The sequence below is a fragment of the Coloeus monedula genome, assembly GCF_965178545.1.
Source record: "Coloeus monedula genome assembly, chromosome: 3".
Classification (NCBI taxonomy): Eukaryota; Metazoa; Chordata; class Aves; order Passeriformes; family Corvidae; genus Coloeus; species Coloeus monedula.
Window position 1 is genome coordinate 89,647,356 of NC_138783.1, and position 24,642 is coordinate 89,671,997.

The following is a 24,642-nucleotide window of genomic DNA, read 5'->3' on the forward strand; positions in this document are numbered from 1 at the left end:
TGATGACTTCTAGCTCCTCCTGTTTGTTGCCTGTGCTGTGTGCATTGGTGTAGATGCACTTCAGTTCGTCGTTTGATTCCACCACCTTTTTATGGGAAGAAGCCCTCATTTTTCCGTGGTTGTTCTCAGGTACTTCTGTGGTTTCCAACACACTGATAACCCATTCCATCTTTGCTGTCATATGAATCTCCATCTCCAGCCTTCACTAAGACAGCAGACTGAAGCACCTTGGTAGCACACTGTCCCACAAACATTGGCATGCTTCTCCCAGGCTTATCTCTAGTGACCCTGGTTTTATCCCTTTCCCCTTTCAAACCTAGTTCAAGGCTCTTTCAATGTTAACTGCTGTCCAAAGATCCTTTTCTCCCTCTGAGAGAGGTGTATCCTGTCTGCCAGCAGGCCTGCTGTCATGTAGACTGACCGATGACCAAAACCCCCAAAATTCTGCTGGGGGCACCAGACTCAGAGCCAGGTATTGATCTGCTGACTCTTCCTGTAGAAAGAAACCTAACAAAGCCTTTTACACCAAAATAACTTGTGCTCAATCTGCATTTTATTTGTTCCCTGAGTACACAGCAAGGCAGGTAAATACCAGCTGCAATGGCAGCAGTACTGTGGCCTTGCATTGCAAGTTCTCCCAAGGAATTTCTTTCCCTTTTTGTTTGCCACAACCTGGTCTGTGAAAGCCTGTAGTGTGTTATTTAGGAGTGGCGAACGTGTTTTGACTAGTTTTTGCGAGGCACTTGCTGTGTTCTTGAGTACTCGGTAAAAAGTCATTATTGGAGAACACACAGCCTCCATTTCCTTAATGCCATTCTTTTCCGTGGATTAACCTGTGAGCTGAATGTGTTGCATAATGGCTTTTCTGTCATCTGGCCCTTTCACATAATAAATATGTTGGCCACAGGCTTTGGGAATGCAACTTACATACTACCCAGGTAGCAACAGAGAGGAAATGGCATTTATTTTGGTCCTCCTTTTGCTAAATAAATAAATGGCTCTGTAACCTCTGAGACTAGGGAGCTGTTGTTACTGACTCTGGTATAGAAAGGGTTGTTAGTACAGGCTTGAATTTCTGAGCCAAACTCCTGCTGACAAAGCAGAAATAGTTTGAGGTCTGAAAATACTGTCTGAGTGTTTGAAAATAGTTTGTGTGGACACAAAGCTGTTTACAGATCACTTGCTGGCCACCAGCCAGTTTCTCAAGGACAAGGTGGTTTGGATTTTTTTTTTTTCCCCTTTAAAATCACAGATGTACTTGGCAGGTTATCAGAAGATAAAAATGCTGTAAATAGTCTCCTGGTGCGAGTCCTCATTTAATTAAAATACATGCAACTTTAGGCTAAATGTTGCTTGCAAGCAAGTTGGTAAAATATATCTGAATTTGTTTTTACATGTGGGGTTACAGTATAAGACATGGTCCCTATTCTTTACAAGAATGCTTCTTACTGTAGTACTCCTGCAGCATACCTTGTGCTCTACAAGATGTATTTTAGTTTTCAGCAGTATCTGCCTGGAAGATTCTGGCTTCCTCAGAGTGGCAAGGAGACATCACTAACTGGAACTGGTGCTGATGATGTTTGTAATGGCTAAAGGAAAGAGAATCGAAGAATAGAATATCCTGAGTTGGAAGGGACCCACAAGGACCATTGAAGCCCAACTCCTGATGGCAGCCAGTGTCTCCCCTCAATAGGAGAAGCAAAAAGCTCAAAACCAATTCCAGCCCTCCTTCTTGTGTGGGGTAGCACTGGAGGAGTATTAACAGTTGGACTGGAACTTATTTTTTATATATATACATATATATGTATATTTATATAAATAAATGTGTATTTAAGAGTTCATTGACTTTTCGTCTTTAATGCTAATGTTCTGGAATTTTTTAAAGGCTGCCAATGTGAAATCTCTCATTTTAACCATGTTGAAATAAAATTCATTACACAGCCTGATTTCCCTGCTCTGTTCAGCTGTATTGTTCTGCTGGGAAAGTATACATGGAAATAGTTCTCCTTCCCCTTGCCCCTCATTAATATTAAGCTAGCAGCTCCTCCCCATGGAGTGTGTTATCATCTTGTGATGCAGCTAGACAAAAGGTGTGACTCTCTTGATGAGGACAGCTGTATGGGGCAGTGTGTGTTGGGCTCCTCTGTGCAACAGCAAACCCAAAAACATACTAACAATTGAAATTAAAAGCAGCAAAGCCAATTGTTCCCGCTTTTCCCTTCCCACTATGTCTTTTGCATTTACAGTGATGTTTTATGCCTTCCAAAACAATTGCCCTATCCATTTAGCATTCTTGAAATAAAAGGAAAGGTTGATTTCTTTAATTACCCTTCCTTGCTGCTGTCCAGGAGGCTGCTGGACATTTCAGGATGGTGTCGCAGGCAGCCAAAACCTGAAGCAGCATAGCTGGACACCTGCTGTCTGTGACTGCTGGATGCTGTCCAGGGAGGGCCACTGACCTCTCGCTGCCTGGCAATGGCTGTCACCCATTTCTCGAAGCCAGTCTCTTTTGACAGTAGATGGAATGCAGCAAGGCTGGTATGGTGGGTGTGGGCTTATCTTTCCTTCTGTCAGTGGTGTACGACCTCTGACCATGCCCCCCATGAGAGTGCAGGCTGCTTTCAACAGAGCTGGTGCATGGAGGGGCAGGGACTAACTAGGGCTTGATTATTATTTTTTCTCCCCCCAAAGAAAAGTATGCATTTTGTGGCACTTCTGTGTACTCAGTGCCTATTTTTATGTCTTACCTTCTCTTTCCAAAGGGGTGTGCCCAGCACTGAGGTGGTTTCTCTGCAAGTTGGTGGTGAGCGTGAGCAAAGTGAAATGGGTGCAGACTTGCCTGGCTATGCAGAGGGCCTTGGTCACAAGGTGGCAATTGCTCCTCTCAGTCGGAAAGTTCTGCTTGTCCAGGGTGATGATTAAATGTCAATATGAATTCATTTAAAAAGCAGTCAAAGAGAAGCAGCCCCAGGCTTTTTTCATCCAGGCTTAGTTTGATGTCACTCTGCAGAAGGAATGGAGAGATTCTGCCCTTTATCTGCCATCTCTCTCAGCTGCAAAAGCACCTGCATTGTTTCAAAGCCCCTGTCCACCCATGTGGGGACCCTGGTAGGTCAGTTCGGGCCATGCTTGGTCTGAGGTAGGAGTCTTGTGTGGTGCATGATGTCTCTGAAGTGACGCTGGGTGGTTGTGGTGCCATGTGGCAGGCACAGGGCTTGCTCTAGTGACTTGTAGTGGTTCCCTTCAATGTGATTAACACAGCCCCTGTTGCAGGGACTTGCTATGAGCATGCCACCAAACTGGGTGTGCTGCTCCTTCGGGCAGTGGCCAATACCCAGTGGAAAGTGTGTTGTGGTGACAGTGCCTGTCAAGGTGTAAGATGAGAAATCAGTAGCAGTCTGTATCAACAGACCATGTAATTTTGTATCTACAAGTACATGTTTTATAATTTTGATCTAAATTCTTTTCTTGATGTTCTCCACCTGGCTCATTTTTAATTATAGTTGCCAAAAAGAAATTGTTCTATATACAGGAGAACATTGCAGGGCGTCCAGAGACACCTATCGGTGTTAGGAGGGGTGGATTTAGTGACTGGTAAAACCATTTAGGTAGGGTGAAGAACTGGTTTGAATGAGAGCCAGTTGATTTTACCTGATGTTTCCAAAGGAAGCCAAATGTGGTCTAAGCCAACTGAGTCCATGTGGGAGGTATGCCTCTATTCTGATTTAATAATTTTCTTTCATTTTAGTTTGGTTTGGTTTTTTTTTTTTTTTTTTGGTGTCTTTCAGTAGTGTGCTAACTAAATCACCCAGGAAGGTTTAAAACCAGAAAAAAAGTGCAAGGATTAATAAAGTCCATCTCTTTTTGGACAGGGCTGGGCGTGCAGACTCCATTATGAGAGAAAATGAGTGATGATGTCTTTAGTAAAAGTCACTAAATCTGGACATAGAATGGTGGCAGCTGGAAGAATGGGATGATGACTTCAAGAGTGGCTCGTGAAGAGGGTATCTTCCAGGCTGGGGTCTCAAGCCAGTTAGCTCAAGTGTCCTTTTAGAAGAAGCCTCTAGTCTGCAGGAAGCTCTGGGTGGTCACCTACAGAGCAGCAAAGCTTGATCTAGCACACAGCCGATGACTGGGGTGTCTGGCAGAGGGGCAGCACTCAGCACGGCATATCTTTAAAAACATTTTCGATGGCCTTGTGTGAAGATGCATTGCAGCCTTGCTGCCAGTGTTGCCAGCAGACCCTCATTTGTCAGCCTTCCTGCTTGGTATTTGAGGAATGAAAAAGAGGGAAATCTGTAGCCTTCACTTGGTAAGGGAATGTTTAGTGCTATTTGAGCCAGGAAATGTGTGGTTTTGAAGGGATCCTGGCTGGCTGAATGGACTGCAGTTGACATGACTGGGTAACAAAGGACCAGCCATGGTCTTAAACTCTACAGCTGCACTGCTCTTACCCTCCCCTTCCCCTGCAACATCCCCTTCTTTTGCTATCTTTTTTAATCTATTGCCAGGTGAAGTGTTTCAGTGGCTGTGAACTGAAACCGGCATGAACGTCAGGCCTCAGGCAAATCTTTTCAAAGCTCCTTGGGGAATTGGTGTTGTTTTCCAGGTGAATTGTCAAGAGAACTGTCTGCTTTTGCAGTTCTCGTTCTGTCTTCTCCCATCAGACAAAAACATCTCCTGCCGATAGGTGGGACCAGGTGGACTGCTGGGCAGGGTGCTGGGAATCAGCAGAGATGCCTCCTAGCTGAGCTCTGCAATTGACTTGTTGTTATCCTGGGAAAGTTAGATTGTGGCTTTCTGCCATGCTTTTCCCACCATCCTTTCTCCTCCTTCCCCTTTCTCTTCTTCCTATTTAGGCAATGAGCTGTTTGGGAGAAGGAAATGCCTCTGATAATGTATATCCAGCATCTTTCACAGTGGGAAAGCTACCACAAAACTAGGAATCAAAATGAAAAATAGTGAATAGAACTCTCCTTTTTTTCTTCCTAGTGGGTAACATCTTTTCACTCTGTCCCCAGAAGAACAAAACTGATAATAACTGTGCATCTTTCTGTGCATTATTTCGCAGAATGCACTACTGTGCATGAGTAAATTGTCATTATTATTTCTTCAATAGGCAGCTAGTGAGCCTGTGGATATCAAAAGCAGGATAGAGAGTATGTTGTTTTCTGTTTTCCTTTTCAGGCATTTGATGTCAGGAGTTAGATAGAAGGAAAACACAGAGGTTTGTCCTGTCTTTGACTTAAACAGTGGCAGTCTTTAATAGTTCTGGTTAGTTTGGGTTTAGAAATCATCTAACAGGATGACTTCTTCTTGTGTATTTCTGCAGTGATTTTCCAGGTCTTTGTGTGGAGGTTCTTTTGCTGATTTTTATTTTAGTTTTCCTGCCAGATAAACATTATCTCTTTTTTTTTTTTACAAATTTCCATCGCTGGAGCCTATGATTACTTGCCTTACGGAATGCTGTATCAGTAGAACAGCATTATTTTGGTTACAAATACAGTTAGGTAGACTTTTTGCTTAAGAGCACATTACATATAACTTTTTGGTTTTGACTGGGGAGGTTGTTTTCACTTTGTGCCATTCTGTCTGCATGTCAAAAATATGTTCTGTTTCCTCCACAAGCACTGCTCCCATTGCTTTTCACAGGCTAGACCTGGTCTTTTCGGGGAGTGGAAACAAATGCTATGTAGAGTCCAAGTTTTCACAATGCAAAGTTGGTTGGTCTACAACTTTCTACTTTGACGACTGACAAAAAGAGCTGATGGCAAACATGACTTGGAATAATAAGTTATCATTTACTGCACTGGGGCGTGCAACCTAATAACAGAGTATTGCTTCATGGCTTGTTGCCTCGGGCTGGTAGGAGTTTAGAGCCAGCTGAATGAGAAGCAAATTGCAAAGTTAAGTTTGGCACGGGGGCATTGTACAGCACTCACTACTAAGAGGTGGCACTGAGGTGAATTTTCACTTGATGGCATGTCTAAATCTGGTCTGCTGCTTCTGCATGCATTGTGGCAACTGAAATTGGATTAGTAGATTTTTTTTTTTTTTCAAATCAGTTCCTCTTCTTTCTACAACTGTCAGCATAGAATACTGGGAGCCTGGAGAAATTTACCAAAGGCTTAATTGTGTACAGTGCACAGGATAATCTGAACTTGCAAGTCATGAGTCACAAATGGTGCATTCCTTCCTTAATGCATGATGTTGCCCCATATACTGCTTCCATGCCATTTAGCTGGGGAACAAGCTTCCAGGAACTGTCTCCCAAAGGCATGCTAGTACACAGGTCTGAAACTGTGTTAGTAGGAGAATTACATTACTGTGACATAAATATCTTGGATAATTGGGGAAAGGTGGGGGAAGGAGGTAAATTAGCTGATAGAATTTTCTTTTGCACTTCATTTGCATAGTTCTTTGATATCATTAAGGCACAAGAAAAAAAAAAGCACCATGAAAAACAGCACATAACACCACTTGCCTTTGAACCTTTCTAAACCAAAAATTTTACAGTAATAATGTGTGTGAAGGAAGAAAGAGGCAAGAAGTAGGTGTATTAACTGACTTGGAGAGTGTGGGAAGGCTTGAAATTTATAATGTTCTGCAGATCTTGGCAGTCTACCAAGGATTCCCCTTGTCCCCTCTGCTTTTCAACATGCATAAAGCCCACTGAGATGAGAAATAAACACCATATTGCTATCAGACATGACTGGGAATGTACTTAAGTAGAGGATTCAGTTTAAGATACAATTGAATACTGCAGTGTTGCTGTGTAGATGAGAACTACAGCTCTGTGTAAATGAACTTTCAGTCGTCTGCATGAGAAGAAACAGGACAAGATTTGAGGTTGGCAGTCTCAATTCTGTTGATTTGCTCATCCCAACAGGCCATTTAAAAATGCAGTGGTACAAGTAGCACTCTTAAAAATATTCTTACGCTGCTTCCTTGGGAGGATAAGTGCTTTAATATGAATAGAACCATGAAAGGAGGGAGAGAAAAGTGGGGAGAATGTGTAAGAAACAAGAAGTAGTTAGGAGATTTTGGTGAATAAAATCTTAATGTGGGCTAAATGAAGGGAATGTGTTGGTGGGCTCATTTCCATGGGGACAAGCTGACAGTGCTGATGTTTTCTTGTGGTTCCCATGCTGAAACCCAGTAAGAGGCAAACTCTCACTCCCAGGATGATGTAGTGTTTTCTACCTGTTGCTGCCACTATTTGCAGAAACCTCTGCAGCTTCCTCACTCCATTGGCTCTGGAGACAGTCAGCTTATGCTTAGCAAGATGCATCTAGGTTGCTGTTGTCTTCATTGCACATTTCCTATCCCCACAACGTTCTGGCCATGGGACAGACAGTGTCTTGTGATCCCCAGCCTCTGATATTTGGCATCTAGCAATATTTTAAGAAACTGCTGTTTTCAGTTAGCATGGGTTGCATTTTGCAATATTGCAGAGCTTTTCAGATATCCAGATGGTAATTGCCAACACTTTGCCTGGAGAAACAAAGCTGTAAGAATCTCTGCCTTGCCAGGGGCATGGGGATCCCTGGATGCCCTGAGGGGCCACATGTCCACACTGCACTGAAGCAAGGGCCTCATTCTGCGTAAAAAATGTTATTCCAATGGAGTGTGTTGCTGAGATATGGTGTCTGGATGGAGCCTTGATGGCTATTGCATTTGTGAAGTGCCCTGTGAGCAGAATTTGAATAAATTTTAATCCCAGGAGATTGAGTTCAGAGGTTTTCTCCCATCTATGATTTCTGCAGTTCTTTCTTCACATTCAGCCACTTTGCAATTTTATTATTACTCTTTTTAACACAGACAAATTTTTCCAAAGTGAAAGCTGGCCATGAAAATCTTAACGATTGGTTTCCAAAGTGGGAATGCTTAGCCATTTCATGTTGCGAGCAAAATTATACCAGCATGCTAATAGTTTGACAGGCCTGTTCTTGAGCAGAGCTGTTAAGCAGATAAACAAACAAACAAACAAATACTCTGCTCATGCTTATATGCTGTGCTTGTGATATTTGGTCTTTCCCGCCCTCTGAAAAAATTTTTAATGAAAAGAATGTGGCTTCAAAATGTCCTTTTACTTCTCTCATATAAATTAATGTCATGCAGGCCATCCCTCCTCCTCCCCATATGTTGTAGATTTTTAGAATATGAATGCTCCATACATTACAAAAAGGGTATTTGGAGTAATTTTAAACAATATTCTGAAGTGACCAGGGTTTAAATTTGGCTTGGGATACTGAGCAGACCACACTTCCCACACTCTGCAGTTCCCTTGCTTTCAGTCCCTTAGGAGAGTTATGTAGAAGCTTTTCCCCTCCCAGAAGAAGCAAAGTGAAACATGAGCAGTCGCTGTGTTCTGCTGTAGCTGGCCCCAGTTTTCATAGGAACACTTGTGGAGGCACCAGCAGGATCCCATAAAGCTTCAGGGGAAGGATGGTAGGGCTGGTGCACATTAGTCATCCCGAGTGGGCCAGTCTCACAGGGAAGAACATTGACTCAAGAAGAGCTGTGAAGCTGAGCACTGGGAAATTTTAGGTGTCTCTCTGGAAATAGCAAGCCCACCAGTAGTTAGTAGATTTAAAAAGACAAATAGAGCAAAAATTCCAAAAAATGCTGCTTTGCTCTTCTGCATGCCACATTTTCTGTTTGAGTATGTTCTGCCACCATTTTAGCATCTCCACTTTGATGCAGAGTGAATGGGGAACTGTATTCCACTGCTTTTTTTAAAAAAAGTTTCTTTCCTCAGACCTTAGTGTTGTGAGGGTTTTTCCTCAGAGATGTCTTTGTTTTTCTCTTATCTTTAGCATACTGTTTTTGTACCTAAAACTCTGATTCCCATGCCTTGGGCTTTCAAGTTCATTCAACAAAGCTGTGGAAAAATGGGGGCAGAGCTGAGAGTAGGCATTTTTCCACTTCGGTGTAAGCCATTTTCCCCTCCTTCCTTGTGGGATAGTAAGTCTTGAGGAGAAGACCACAGGCTTTTGTCATTAGGCAGAGGTCCAGTGTGGGAAATTAGAGTTGGAAATCTCCTGGGCTTGCTGAAAGACTTTGGTTCACGAAGTAGTAAGGTCAAGGTGGGGTCAGTGTTGGCTACTGCACACATGTTACGACCCCTAACTTTGTTTCAAAATTGAAACCAGCTTGAGACCAAGCTGTAAAAAGAAATGCCTGCAGTAAAGCGAGTTTACAGAGCAAGCAAAAGCCTGAGCACACTAATGTATTTATAGAAAGCATGTGGATTGGTTAGTAAGGGGGAGAGTGAAGCACAAGAGTTGTGGAAGAAAGGTGAGGCAGTGAATTCTGCAGCATTTCATCCTTTTGAATGCAGCAGCAATGCCTGGCCATTACCTCCATGGAGGGCATCATAACGTGTGAAGGGGTCAAGACGTCTCTAAAGAGACTGGTGGTTTGGGGTGCTTCAGTTCTGGGGTGCCAGTCTCAAAAGACCCTGTGAAGAGATTAATATGTTAGTCCAGGAAAAAAAGATACTATTCATGTCTGTCACATAGGTTTCTGCCTAGGAAAGTCAGAAGTTGGTGAGGAGAGAGATAAAGGAACTGTGACTTCAGTTAAATGTTCCATTATGTTCTTATCATTATTTCTGATAAAAATGAAGAAATTTAATGGGCATACCTGTTGCTAGAGGGCTTGACTGATGCAGATAAGAACCTTTGGGGATGGTGCCTGGGAAAGTGGTTGGGAGACTGGGCTGTTTGACTGGCTTAGGATAGGCTGCTGGGTGTTACACTGAGTGTTAAGTGGAGAGCTGGAAAATATCAATATTAAGACCATTTCTAACTGCCTGTTTAGGAAAAAAGTACACAACAGCTAACTGATGTCTCTACCTTGTGTAAACATACACTGGAGAGAAAAAGGCTTTTGTTAGAAGTCAGCTGAGGCGAGTTACAGCCCACCAGGACTGGAGGGGCTTGCCATGCCGCCTGCTTCCTAGCCCTGTGATCTGCATCCTGCTGGTTCCGGCTCTGTTTCAACTGCAGAACAAACCAGTTTAATTTCCTGGACTGAAATCCCCTGCCCCACCCCACAGTTTGCTTTTTCTGTGTTAACTTTCTGCCATTTTAGTGATCTCAATCAGCTTATCATATGATACAATGAGTGCCAGAAGGAGCTCAGTGCTCCTGGGAGAAATATGTGACAGGAGGCTGGAAGGAGGCAGAGGAAGGAAGGGTAGGAGCTCCCTGCTGCAGGAGCTGGGATCTATTAACTCAGCTCCAGCTGTACTGAGAAACTGTACCCTTACTGTGGTGTAGCTGAAGGGAGATGACGTCTTGTTCTTGTCTTGCCATTGTGAGACAAGCAAAGAGAGCTCTTGCAGGTCTGATGCATCCCTTGCAGAAACCCCACTTTTTTTACTTGGGAAGACCAAACCAGTGAGAAATGTCCAAGCCCTAAGCATGGGCTAACCATGCTTACTAGGTAAAGTATGTTATATGTCACCTAGGTGCTAGGCATTGGTGCATACACATAAAATATGCAACATGTGGAATTTAGTTATTCTGACATGGGATTAAACTATCGTTACTGATTATGAGCTTTGCTAAAGTAAACAGAAGGGAAGCTGTGAATATAGCCTGTTTGTACTTGATAATCATCATTTTAATGAGGAGAAAAAAAAAGGGTTCTAAAATTTTAATAGGAACACTTCAAATTTGTTATTGTTGTTGTTGTTTTAACCATCTAGAGTATTTGTAATGTTTCCTAGAAAGTATCATAAGGGTCCAGCATAGCTGGGGAAAACCCAGTGACTGGAATGCTTGTCCAAGTGTTTTGCTCTGTGTAAGCTGAAGGGATGGATGAGATGCTGGTGCTGACTGTTCTCTCTCTGTTACTCAGGGTCGCCATGTCAAAACGGGCCAGCTGGCAGCCATCAAAGTCATGGATGTTACTGAGGTGAGTAGAGGAACCTTCTGCTTTATTAGCAACGTGTAAAATTTAATAATGATATATATATATGGCACTTACCTCATATTTCTGTTGAAAGGCATGGTCCTTGCATGTGAGTGTTAGCTCTCTGCTTGCAGGACCTGACCTCTCCAGTCCATCTGCCCAAGATTTCTGTGTGCCTGTGAGCTGGGGCGTTTGGCCTTCACAAATTGCATTGTCCAGTCCCAAGGCACATGGGTGCATGCAGCACTCCCTTTTCAGAAATTTCTTAGAAGAGGGGGAGAAAGTTCAGACTGCTTGCTTCCCACTTTTTTCTCTGAAATGTGTCATCTTGCTTTTACTGAAAAAGAAGGTGAGGTGCCTGCTTGATGTAGAGGATAGTGTTCTCCCTGGTACATCTGCAACCTACAAAGGGTATATGTTTATTCAAAGGAATGGGTCCAATGTAGTTCCAAGAAGCCTAAAAACGGAAGTACCTGCAGGAATGATGAGCAGATTGCTAACAGAATTCAGCAGTGTAAAGCAGTTGTAGTAACTGACCCACGGGGATTTATTGCGGAGCTTTAGATGGGAAAGAGGGGAAAGTAACCCAGTCAAAGAAATAAAAAATATATGCCTATATTTGAATCCTTAGGTGTCTTGCAGTTTATGCTGTTCAAAAAGCAATCAGTCTAAATTAAGTCTTCAAAACAGATGAAGAAAAGCATGGGTTTCTCCCTGTTATTCCATTTGTGTTGTATAGAGTTCCATTCACAAATTAGAAGCTTCACATTTAAAATCAAGTGAGATCCTCCCATGTGATATCTGCAAAGCTTGACTGATACCACTCTTCTGTAGAGAGGTTGTGCCTTTTCAAACTGTCATACTTTTCTGAACTTATGAACTTACATAGGAGGAATAATTACGTTAATGCATGTACATTGTACAGAGCAGGGGGTCTTTGGCCAAGATGGTTATAGCAAGCAAAACTTTTGCAAGGGTATTGCTGCAAAATATTTTATAGTTTAGTGTGTGTATAGGTGCAACAAGTAAAAATGGCCTTGGACACAAGGTCCTAGATGAGTGGTAGGGTGTAATAGGTAAACAGGCAGGAGAAGAGGGAAACAAGATGGCAGGGTTAGGTCAACTGATAGGACTTCAGTCTTATCTCCAAATCTCGAGTGATTGATGGACAGTGTGACTGCTGCTCTCTGACTTCAGCTGTTGTGTCTGCCAACAGCTAGATATTCTTTTTTTGTGAGATGGCTTGATAAAGATCAATTTTCAGCTGAAGTTTTTCAAAGGCTGCCTTCACGAGGAGGCAGTGCTTTTTTTGCTGCAGTTAACAAGCAGAGAAACTAGAGAAGAATGAAGGTGCATTGACACACAGTGAATGTTCTTTGCACAGCAAATGTTTTCATTTTTGCAGCAGTTTTACACAGGGCAGCTTGCTGGACTGTGCATGGCAATGGCTTCTTCCATAGTGTTAAGATGGGCTCTACTGCACACTCCCTCTGTTTTTAATAGCATGTATTAATCAGAAGCAGTTGTAATAGAGAGGTTGCACAGAAAAAGGAAAACAGTTGAAAAATGCTGTCTATGCTATGGCTAAGCTCATATTGCAGGAGATGGCTTAAGTTTTGAAACTTTCTGTAATTTTTGTCTGGTTTTGAAAAGCGAGTTGTATATTGGCACTGTCTTTTATCTCATAAGTGCAGTGCTTTTTTAGGGGATGAAATTTAGTCAGAGGGAGGAGTTTGGAGATGTTAGCCCCATGCAGCTTAAAAGCATTGTCATTCCTACCAGTGGAGCTCATGTGTTTTTGCTTCAAAGTAAAGAGCCCACAGAGACTAAAAATGTGTAAATTCTTCCAAGTTGTACTAAGTCAGCTCCAGGCATGGAGTGATACTGTTGCAATGTACCATTCTCTCAGTGGCAGATGTGGCCGTAGGATGTTCTTGTCCAGCCTTGCTCACTGGTTCCTTGCCTGTTTCCCAACACTTGTGCCGACACAGCTGCCTTGGTGCCAGATGGTGACCTGGATCAGTGAATGGGCCCTGGTCCCAGTTTAAAAATACCGTTACTCCTCTCCTTCCCCATGTTATTTATAACCTGGATTGGTTCATTGATTGAGTTCAGCACATGATGTTGCAAACTCTTGTGCGGTTGCTATGAAGAAGGTGGCATGAGACTGGAAAAGAGCCACTGCTGGCCATCAGGGAAAAGGGGCAGTAGCTCAAACTGACATTTCTGCCAGAGATGGCCATATCCTCAAACCATAGCTTCGGTTTCATGAACACCTCCTTTGCTGGCAAACAGTGCAGGTCCATCCTGGTTCTAGCTCACCACAACTTACAGGGACTGTGGGAGGAGAGAACATGGGGACAGAGAGGGCAGTGACTGCCACCATTAGCACTGTTCCAAAAGAAGTGGTGAAGGAACCACAGCCATAAATTCACCTTCTCCTCTTTAAGAGCTACAGTTAGGTGAACTGCTATTGGTAATACTGTATCCATGCCCATGGAGAAAGAGGCTCCAGTGGAAACTTCCACAAAACTGAAATTGTGGTTTTCTGATGAGTGGCTGCTTGAAGCTGTAGGTGATTTGTGCCTATGTGCATATTTTACTGGCAGTGTTACGCCTTTCTGCTTAAATTCAAGCGGTGCTGTGGGGGATAGCTGATTATTCTGACTAACCTGAACTGAGAACAGACGCAAGACTTCCTTTCTTCTGGGATACCTCTGATCCAGTGCTTGCTTTGCCAAATGCTTAACAAATTAGAAAACCTAATGTATTGGCATGCTCTGTGGGCACACCCCAGATTTTCAGTTTTCAAGGCCATGATTCTGCAATTCACACATTGCTCAAGATCAGTGAAGTTATGTCAGTTCTGGACTGTAAAGCTTTGATCACCTCAAAGGAGGGATGTCAAACTCAGAGTGAAGGCTTTCCTTAAAAAGTTTTGGTTGGCATGAAGAAAATGAGGTAGTATAACCTCTGACTAGAGGCATTGGAAGAAATATTACTGCTCTGTAGTGCACATGGCACTGTGGAAATGCTCTTCATCCTTCTCATCTTTTCTTGTGGTTTTCTCTTTAGACTTTAATTTTGAAAAGAATGATGGCAAGGATGAGAAAAGAGGAGGTGGGCTGAAGCCAATCAGCTTGATCTTTGAATAAATTATGACTAGTTAGTTCTGCTGCCTGAAACGTTGGGGGATGTTGATGTGCATAAAACTTTCCTGCCTATTCTACTTCCCTCCTTTCTAAACAAATTAAGAAAATACTTAGAAGACTGAATCTTTGCAGATCTTTAGATCTACAGCAGTAAAGCAAGCACTAATGGAACAGTAAGATCTAAAATCTATAGGTTTTACTACAGAATGATGCATAGGTAGGTCTTCTTTTCACTTTCTGAGGGCAAAGCTGCAGTGCATGTAGGCTGAAAAAATTTCACTGGACCATAGAACAAATAAAACCAAAAAACCCACCAGTCTTCATCAATGGAAAGCTATTCTCACTCCTTATTGGAATGAGCCCAATGACAGTAAAAGGGGAACAATGCAAACTATCAGCGTATGCACACTTTGAAAATTGTTTTACAAAATCTACATATGTAGGATGAATCTCACGCTGTTTGCTTGTTGTGAGGGAGGCATTCTGCATAGTCTGTCCTTAATCTTTCTGTTGTAAGGTCTCTGTTCCTTTTGTGACATTGTTTTGGAGAAGGTGTTGCTCAGTCTGCATTGATCCCTTCCACTCACTGACCATACTGTTAGGTTTCCATGATTGTAAGACTGCCATGACTGCTAAGATTTGGCAGTCCTTGTTTAGTTGGAAGAATCTGTTTTCTTGTGAAGCAAATAGCATTTAAAACCTTAGCAAAGCTTACTTGGCAAATCTGCCTGCATCCAAGCTGTTAACTTGCATTACACCCTAAAGCTTGACTCTGCTTAACTCCTTTGGAGCCTTTCCTTGCAGCTGCACGGTTGTTTCCAGTGTTGCTCCTGTGTTCCGCTTCCAGCAATGCTTTTCTCTTTGTAAAGTTTAATAACTGATTTTGAGGGAAAAATACAATTGCTTCTCTTCTATTTGTTATAACCCCTGACGCTGGTGCTTCTTCCTCCTACCTCTTCCCACACACACTCTTGGCATCCCTTGGGAAAGTTTTCCACATGCCTTTTTTAATAGCAGCATTTCTCAGCTCTTGTGCCCAGTGTTTCATGACTTGTCCAATCTAGTCTGTGTAAAATTATACTAAGTAAACAACTGGATACTGTATCCTGCTGATTTATGAAAGGAGTTGGATTGCTTTTAGTGCCTGCCTGTCTTGCTGTTTCTGTGTGTCCTCTGCAGAAAAATTAACAACCTCAGACCAAAGCCTCCAGGCCTGCAGAGAAACATGGCACATCTCCCATACCTAGACAGGAAGGGTTCCCTGAGTTACTCACTGCCACCTTCCTTACTCTGCTGACTGCTTATTTCTGTTGCAATATGCAAGTCACTTTGATTCTTGTGAGTCTGTATCTTATGGCCTACATGGTGTTATAAACTACAATTGTGTGGGTAATCTGTCCATTGTCGATAGGACATCTTAAAGCAGTCTGCAGAAAAATCGCAGATAAATAAAAATGTGTGTTCCCACACAAACTAGCAGACAAAATGAAGGAAAAATGAAATAATAAGCACCAAAAAGTTTGCGCTATTACATATATTCTTGTTTTCCCCATGAAAACTCAAAGACAATCCATGGATTTTGGTCTGTTTGAAGGAAAAAAAAAAGTTGGTGGCTCACTTTGGAAGATTGGGAAATACAGATCCTCCTGGCCCTGTGCAACAGAACTGGGTCAAGCCAGCTTGGAGAAGCTGAATAAGGGCGGTCCTTTTAGTGTAGAGATGTGAATGCAGTGCTTTACCTGGCTGTATCTGGCTTAGTGCGGCTGCCTGATAAAGTGCTTACGTACCAGTCCATGGCTGTACTTACTGTAAAGTTAGCCAAAGCAAAACTAAAGTCACTAGAGTTACTTTGCCATTTCACTGTTTCATAGGAGTCACCACTTCTTAATGTGAATTGGGGAAAATGGATCAGGGGCCTAAAAATCCAGATTGTTCCATGGAGAGTACTGGCACTCTGCTTGCTTGTCCCTGAAATAAGAGGTTGCTTACTACTAGTATGAACATCATTCTGTAGTCTTTGGTTAAACAGTTACCTGGCAAAATAAGGAATCGTTCTGTGGAAAAGAAGTAAATAGGAAAGGTACTGACAATGTGGACAGCCCTGCTGTCCAGTTCTCCTGAAGCTGATAAACCTCAGATCTCTTCTAGAGACTAGGTAAAAAGCCCCAAACCACTGCTGGGAACTATATATTACAGTTCAGAGGAAAACAGAGCTGGCCAGAGTGGTCCCTTGAGCTGTAACACCTGGTTTTGGAGGAGGTCAAAAAGAGCTATGATAGTGTTGCAGCCAGTAGGTCAGCCTTTTTTGAACTGCAGAGAATTTGTATAATTTATTGTTTCCTTCCTTAACTGAGATCCCTCACCTACCTCTGCTGCATGCCCTCGCCCAGCAGCTTGGCACAGTTCTTCCCCCTGCTTTGCCATGGAACTGATGCCGGGAGGTTCAGCTGTGGGTGCTGGCAGGGTCTGCAGTGCTGGCTGGTGTCAGTGTGGGACCGGGCTCTGCTGCAGCTCCATGCTGCCTGTTTTTCTGCAAGGCCCCCGTTTGGTCAGAGGTGGTTCTGTCCATCTTCAGGGCAAGGGTGGTGCATAGGGCATTGTAGGGGTGCCAGACATGTCACAACACGCCTGCCCTTGGGTGGCTGGGAAGTTTCTTGGATTGCCAGCTCATAGTTCTAACAGGGTAGAATGACATTTAACTCTAAAGAGCCTTTTGTCCTTACAAGGAGCAGTGACTTTATCTCCCAGCAAGGCAGATACATCTAACACCTGGCTTAAGTCAGAGCTGCAGTTTCTGGATGCAGTCCAAGAAATTTCCTGGAGCAGTGCTGGCACCAGTTTTGATAAAGGGCAAACTTCACTCTATTCATCTGATTACTCAGGTGGTTAGCAAGATTGTCAGGCTGGAGAAGGTTATTTGGAAAGGGGAGGATGTCTGGTTTGATGCAGTTGAAGAGGGAGCTTCACAGGCATTTGAGATCAGGGCAAAAAGCTGTGGCTGTTATCGAGCAGCTTGGGAAATTATGCTGCTGGAGAGAGCTGATGTTGAGCACTAAGGCTCTGCATTGCTGTGTCCCTGTAAGGAGCAACTTTGCACTGATACTGTGTGTTTGAGGGAAAAATTTCCAAAGGAGAGAAGAAAATGGATATAAACCATTCATACATATTTGTTTCTCTGTCTGCTTATTTCAACATATGTTTTCTCCTTATGCAAGATTTTCACCTGAGAGGAAGACAGTTGTTCTTGTGGGTATACCTCTGTATACATTTTAACAAGCTTGTTTTGGAAACCTGTTTCAAGGCTGAAAGAAGCAGGTGTTTTCCTTTTGCCATGAAGATCATTGAGGGCACCATTGCTGCCTCACCAGCATCTCTCAACAGGAATAGAGCTTTAGCTGTAAAGGCTTCATGGTGCTCATGTAGCAGAATTCCTGTTGCATGGCTTTTAGAGCTGAGGCTGGGTGATGGCTTCATACTCAAAGTTGATTGTGGAACACAGTGTGAAGAAAGTGTAAAGAAAGCTGTGTTGCCTCTGCCTTCTCCTCATCTGTATGTTTATGTCTGATGTGCAAGGTTCTTGTCCTGTCTAGCAGAAAATGTTTTACCAGTGCTCTGTAAATCGAAATGTAGTTTAGATAACACAACTGGAAGTTATGGCCACATAAAGGGAACTTTGTAGTTTGGAGTGTAAAATAATCTCCTTTTTTTTAGGGAGACAGCTTTAAAAATTTGCCTACCTGGCTGTAAGAGAACCAGATAACACTCTGCTATAGCACAACAGATGATGCTCAGGATATATTCCCCAGCTGTGGCACCGAGATCTGTTATTGCTCATCAGTATGTGAGGGCACCTATTGGAACATAATGGAAACAGCTACAGCTGACTTCTATAGGCAGAAGGGCAGGATTGCATATTAGGATTTCTCTGCAAGTCTTGAGCTCTTTGGACAAGTCTGGACTTCTTAAAAAATTTCTTTCCTTCGGTCTGATGGTGCAGCTGCAGTGACACACTGAGAAAGAAAGAATAAGTCATCTCGGTGAATTTGTTGACGTCTATTACCATCCTTGGGCACTAATACCAGTCCAGGTGGGCAATACTCATGCATTTAAGCTTTAATACTGTGCCTAATTTTCTTCAGTCATTAGGCTTGATACCTACAATCATCTGAAGTCCTGCTGTTAGCATTGACAAAGAGATCACTAGTGACACATGATTTCATATGTGTACAATTGACTGCTAGCATCTATCTGTGTTCTGGACCCTAATACTAACAGTGGTGAAGGCTCAATGTGGATAGCATGCAGATGCTTTCACAGTTGAGATATTTTACCTACCAGTCATACCTGCACTGACATGAATTTGAACAATAATAGCTTGTGCAAATTCTAGTGATGGAGCATTTCTTCTGAGCTGAGAGGAGTGTTTGTGCAGGTGACCTCAATGCAGGTGATTTGCTGCTGCCTTCCCCAGTGCTGAGCTCTGATTCTCTCAGCTGTCTGAGGAGGTTCGAGTTCTGATGGGAAACAAATGTTTTGTGTGCAGATAACAGCAAGAAGTATGAGGCTGTGTTTTATATAATTTCTGTCAGACACAGAGCACAGCTCAATTTACCCCCAGTGAGTCAGACATATTGTCTACTCAAGGAAAACAAGGCAACCTTGTCAATGCAGTGTTAGAGCATGTGTGCTCTTGCCTGCTTGGGCAGAGTGAAACCAATAAGGATTGTGACAGAGCGTTGTGCTTTCATTTTAGCAAGTTTTTATGCTGAACTTGAGTCTGCATAGGCAAGCAAAAGATCTCAGGTCTAGTATAAGCTGCTGTCTTTCTGAGGTACACTTTAAAATCTGGCTTGGGCATTAGGATCAAAGTCAGGGGAATTAATTCTCTGTTTATATTAGAGGGGATATATCTGCTTGAAATGTAATCTCTCTTGACTGTGTTTAATTGTAGTTTCATAAACTGCACCTGCCTGTGGGCTCCTCCTGTTTTTGCTGCAGCGTTCCATATTTTTATCTTGACTTCCTAAGGAAATGAGGCTTCTTGATGATACTGAATGTGTCCTGCCTTCTTTTCCACCAAATACCTTTAGGATCTGCTGGTTGACTTCAGCCAAGTTTAATAAGGAGAAATTCCAGAGATACAAAGTCCTGACAAGTTATGTGAAAACTGACAGGCTTCATGGAGAAGGGAGGAGCTGAAATTTATAGCGTCTGCTTTGAAAATGGTAGGCAGACCTTAGCCACCTTCCATTATCAGTCAGCTGGCCACTGTTCTGCAGTAAATCATGAGGAAAAAGTAGATCACTTCATTTTTATTTAAAGAAAAAGTTCTGTGCAGTGTAGCACATGCAAACTACTTTCAAGCATTTTAAAATCTCCTCTGGTTCTTTCTTTAGTTTATGGGTCCACAAATCTAGTATTGTACATTTGGGATTATCCTGTGTGATTTCTCTCCCCTTCTTTCTTAATGTGCATATGTATATATAAATATAAAATAGCAATGTTATTCTCCAACATTTAATGAGACAAAAATGTTTTTTCTAAGTCCCTCAACGGTGCTTCTTTTGCAAGGCACAGTTTGAGTGATTGTGCATGGAATTGTTGGCTAAAATAGAGTCTTAAAGCCGAGCTCCTAAATCTAGAGATTATGGTAGCAAGTGCTAATGCTAGAGGACCTGGGAATTCATTGTACCCTAAGCTGGTTTGTAATCACAATAAACACTGCCCTTGTGCCTAAAGCGTTCTTCTTCCCCTGTGCCCAATCGCTTAAATATGCAATGGAAAGCACACAGCTGAGCTAGTGTTAAAAGAGCCTTGAAGATGCTGTGCAAAATAGTTCAGTTGACCAGTGTAGGAGAAGATGCTGTTTGTCTCTGGAGCCCAGAAGTGTCTCAAATCCTTTCCAACAATGCTCCTGTGTACCTACCTCCAGATAGAGAGTAGCCTCTCTGTCAGAAAACACTAGATAAAGTGCAGAGAACACTTTAGATAGAAGTGCAAAGGTGTTGTCATTAAATTGCAAAGATTGGTGCTTCATAATAAGCAGATGGTTTATTCTTGCTCTCTCCTTTTAAGACCCTGCTTCAAGCAGGACAGAGGCACACTTTTTTGTTGTTGTAATGTTTACCTGTTGATTTTTTTAACGTCAGGCTTTATTTCTTGAACATTTCATCAGTGTTTTGTTCTGAAAGCTGAATCTGTGGGAAGTGAGCAAGCTAACAGCAGAAATGGTACTGTTCCAGTGTGGACAGCAAGCACACGGGTGTTGTGTTTTGCCTCACATCCACCAGGTAAAATGGTAGTTTCTTTACCCAGCACATCACTGGTGCAAAAGATGTGGTGCGAGTTCCGATAGCCTGCTCTCTTTTGCACCTCATTCTGTAAGATGGATGGGTGCCTCCACAAGTGTCCCTCTCTCTGCCTAGTGGAGGGGTCAGTTCCAGAAACAAGCTCAACTTTTGTGTGTTGGTTGGTGTAAGAGGTGTTTCTGCAGCATTTCACTTCAGCAGGAATATTTTCCACTGTAGCACCTTCTTCCTGAACAGAGTTTTAGTGTTTGATTCTAGACATGGTAAGAACTAAGTGGAAATCCTAGTGTAAATGCAGCAGCCCACAGATCTTCAGATAACTACTACCGGCCTGGCAAAGCACCTCAGCTCTGCCTGCAAGAGTAAGAGAGGAGAGTGTCCATGATCCCTGAAAATAATTTTCTCATGTGGAATATTTTACCAAATGGAAATGTAATTGGGCAGAGAGACCAGAAGCAGCAGGGAGAGAGTATGCTCGTGGCTGCTTGGCTCCCCCTGTGCTAACCCATCCTCCTGGCCAGGGCTGCAGGCAGACAGGCAGCCCTGAGTCATTGGTGTGGAAACACTGATGCAAAGACAGCATTATTAAGGAGTGTTTTATTTGTCTCTTGCATGTTTTACCTCAGCTCCCTTTCCGCTAGCATTTATTGTAGTTGCCTCTCTTTGAGCCTGTAGGACAAAATAATTTTTATAAATGAGTTTGTTGGTTTTCACTCTGAATTTGTCTTTCTAATTCTCTTACTACACTCCTGTGCAACAACTTTTTACATATGAAGCCTTGCATTAATTATAAAATGATGGAGTCTCACTGATTCATAGATCAGAGGGGGCTGCATGATCAAACAAGTCTGCAATCAAATTTGAGTCCCTGAGGGAGATGTCTGTTCCTGTGTCAGAACTGCTGCTGCTCCCCAATTCTGATTAAAAAGTTTGGGAAATTTACCAAGCTTAGTCTTGATTTGGCAACACAAATTGTAAGAGTTTGCACTGTTCATGTAAAAGTAGATGGGTCAGCATGTAAATGCAAACTCATTCTCTGTGCCTACAAATGTAAACAAACTGTGTGTAAATTCAGGAAAGGATTTCTCCCACTGGCATGAAAAAAAGGAGGAATAGTTGCATTTTCTATTTGTAAATGTTCAGATGGCATCTTGTTATGCTTCCTCCTGACATAGGTGTCTGTGTTCTTCCCATTTCTAGTTACTTTTCTCTAGAGATAAGGTTTTACAATACAGCAAAGACAGTTGGGTGTCTGGATGCTATTGCAGGGACAGCCCTGCCTCTCTTCCCTTCCTTTCTAAGTTCCCCTTGCACCAGCATCTGTCAGGTCCCATCCTGTGCTCCACTTGCAAGGAAATATATATATATTCTTTTCTTAAGTACAGATTAGCTTTCTACTGTTTTTGCCCTCGCTAAAGCTGGCCAGGTGCTGGGTGAGAGGGGCCAGGCAGGATGGGGAGTGGAAGTGGCAGCTTCTGGGAGCTGCATCTCCACAGGGAGCAGCAGCATCTCCACAGGGTCACAGTTGTGAGGCTGCCTGAGGAACCCAGAGGCATCCCTTTGCACTGCAAATCCAGGAGGAAAGCCGGCTGCAGCGCCTTTCCAACATCTTGGCTGCATCTTTCTCAGCCACCTGCAGTGACCGCTGAGGGGCTGTTTGTAGTGCTCCAACCTGCAGATTTAGGAGTAAAGAATGGAGTGTAAAGGTCTTCTGCAGGGATTCCCCTACCCTCCAATTCTTTGCACTGTGCAACAGGCTATCTTAAGTCTGCTTGCTTGCCTCAGAAATTACTTCCCTTTCTGCTTTGGATGATTTCCATAATACTCATTGTGATTCTGAATTCCAGTGTTCAGGATAATGTCAGAGTGAAGAATCGCTGGGTGGCAAGCTCAATTTCAGTGTGGAGCGAGAAAACCTGCGCTGAGTTTGTGTGATGCCAGCTGCCTCCAACCTGGTGACCCGTGGGAGACTGGCTTAGCTGAACCTCATTGTGGACCATGCCCCATGTTTGCAGGCAGAGAGCCTTGTTAACCCTGAGTTTAATGGTGCTTTGGTTAGTGAATGGTAAAAGAAAACAACCCTTTAGTGGACTAATCCAGGTAGCCAACATAGATCTACCTCTGAAAGACATCTGTTTGCTTTAAGTGAAGATCAGAGTCAAAAGCTCAGCCTGCCCTTGCTGTGTATGCTTGGATGTTACCATTGCTAATTCACTGAATGTCACTCATTCTTCCTTCACACAGTAGTTAGATATGATTTAAATCAGCAGGTTTTTTGGCGATAAAGTGCTCTTAAGCTATATAAGGTGTTAGAGCAGACCTTGCTGTGGGAAACAGTGCTCGTCTTAACATTGTTGTATATGATGCATCTAACCATTTGCCATTCTGACATGTAAAAAATATCATAGAGTCAAAGAATCACCAAGGTTGGAAGAGACCTACAAGGTGATCCAGTCTAACTGCCCACCTGGCACTATCACTGTAACCCTTAAACCACTGAATCACATCACCCAGCGCCAGATCCACACACCTCTTGCACACCTCCAGGGATGGTGACTCCACCACCTCCCTGGGCAACCAATTCCAATGCCTGACCATCTGAACAGTGAATTTTTTTAAATGTCTAATCTGAATCTCCCCTGCCTCAGTTCAAGGCCATTTCCTCTGGTCCTCTCACTGAAGGCACAGCAGAAGAGATCAGCCCCCACCTCACCACAGCCTCCTCTCAGGCAGTTGTAGAGAGCAATGAGGTTCCCCCGAGCCTCCTCTTCTCACTCCCTCAGCTGTGTCTCATAGGACATGTTTTCTAGACCCTTCACAAGCCTTGCTGTCCTTCTCTGGACACACTTCAGCACCTCAATGTCCTTTTTATACGTTTTATATCGCTAGTTCTGTAATAAATGAATTTCATACAGCTGATTGATAAAGCAGAAGAATGCAATTAAGTGAGTTTGGGCAGCGTGTTGCAGTTTCATAGGAAAGGCCTCCAGACTTGGCATCCCTGAGGCAGTGCTGGATCCAGAGGGTGATGAAGACTGACTGGCAGTTAATAGGAAATTTTCTTAGATAAAAATGAAGATGTTTCTTCTACTAGTCTTCTCTGAAGCCTGATAATGCATGGGATGAATATACTTTGGGGAATTCGTACGTTCAGGAGCTGTATATTTGGTGGAGAGCAGAGATCGAGCCTATTGCTAAGGGTCAATATAGATCAAAAAATTGGAATTCAGTGTTTGAGATTGGGGGAAAAAAAAGACATTTATTATCAAGCCTACATTCTTATGAATTTTCCACATTTTTTTTCTCCCGAGTCTTGATTAAGAACCACTCTGGATAGATTGGTTCCTGTTTGGATTAGAGGTCTAATCCATGATTGTTTACAAAAATACCCATATTCACCAGCCTTTGAAGGACAAATGGCTACTTAGGGTGTGGATAAACAGTCACAAACACTGTGCTTAGCATGGTTCCACGAGCTGTTCTGTGCTCCTTGTAACGTGGCCATCCTGACCTGGCATGGCAGATGAGTGGTGATCTCTTGTGTAGGTGTTTCTCTGCGTTTTTCCCCGATTGCACTCAAAGCGAGTAAATGTGTGACTGCTCTGCCTTTGGTTATCACTAGAGGGCTGCAGAGAGAGAAACCTGCTTGCCTCCCACATGATGTCAGGAGCCAAAAGTTTCTTCTGAAACCTGATACACGGCGGTGTAACAGAGAGCTTCGAGTTATGCTAGTAGGAGCTTACTGGTGTTCAGCAGTTTTTTTGCAACTTCCATTCAGGAAACTTCTTTCATAATTTTCTTTTTTTTTTTCCTTTTTAAGCTTCTCTTTTAATTATCTTTACAAGATGAATAGTAAAACATGCATTACCTGACCCTACACGTGTGAGGCGAGTAGGGCTGCTAGGCAGCTGACACCACTTAAATGGTTTTGCAGCACGCTGCACTTCCCTGGAGGGAAGTGACTGGAACAAGCAGGTTGTCGGTGTGCACGGGCATGTGCTCGCTCTCCAGGCCAGCACTGTGGAGAGGTGGCCAAAACAGGGTCGTGACTGTTGCATGGATGTACCCGCTGTGGTTCCTCAGGAGGAGTATCTGCTCACGAACCAGAGGCGTGAGGGAATAAGGGACATATTGTATGAAAGACAACCTTTAAGAGAGTGTCTCGCTTTGAAGAGACTTGCCATCAAGTTGGAGAGCTGCCCTCAGCCAAGCCTGCTTTCAGTCAGGAAGTTTTATAGGTCATGAAAAGCAGCAATGTC

General features: G+C 43.1%; 1 protein-coding gene across 4 annotated transcripts in view; it reads left to right on the forward strand.

The window, feature by feature from the left end:
• Positions 1-24,642, forward strand: part of MAP4K4 (mitogen-activated protein kinase kinase kinase kinase 4) — a 166,561-nt gene that overhangs the window by 69,343 nt on the left and 72,576 nt on the right. For all 4 annotated transcript variants that reach the window (XM_082279409.1, XM_082279410.1, XM_082279407.1 and 1 more), the window contains exon 3: positions 10,870-10,926. In XM_082279409.1, coding sequence (XP_082135535.1) covers positions 10,870-10,926 — 57 coding nt within the window. The remainder of the gene's footprint in view (positions 1-10,869; positions 10,927-24,642) is intronic.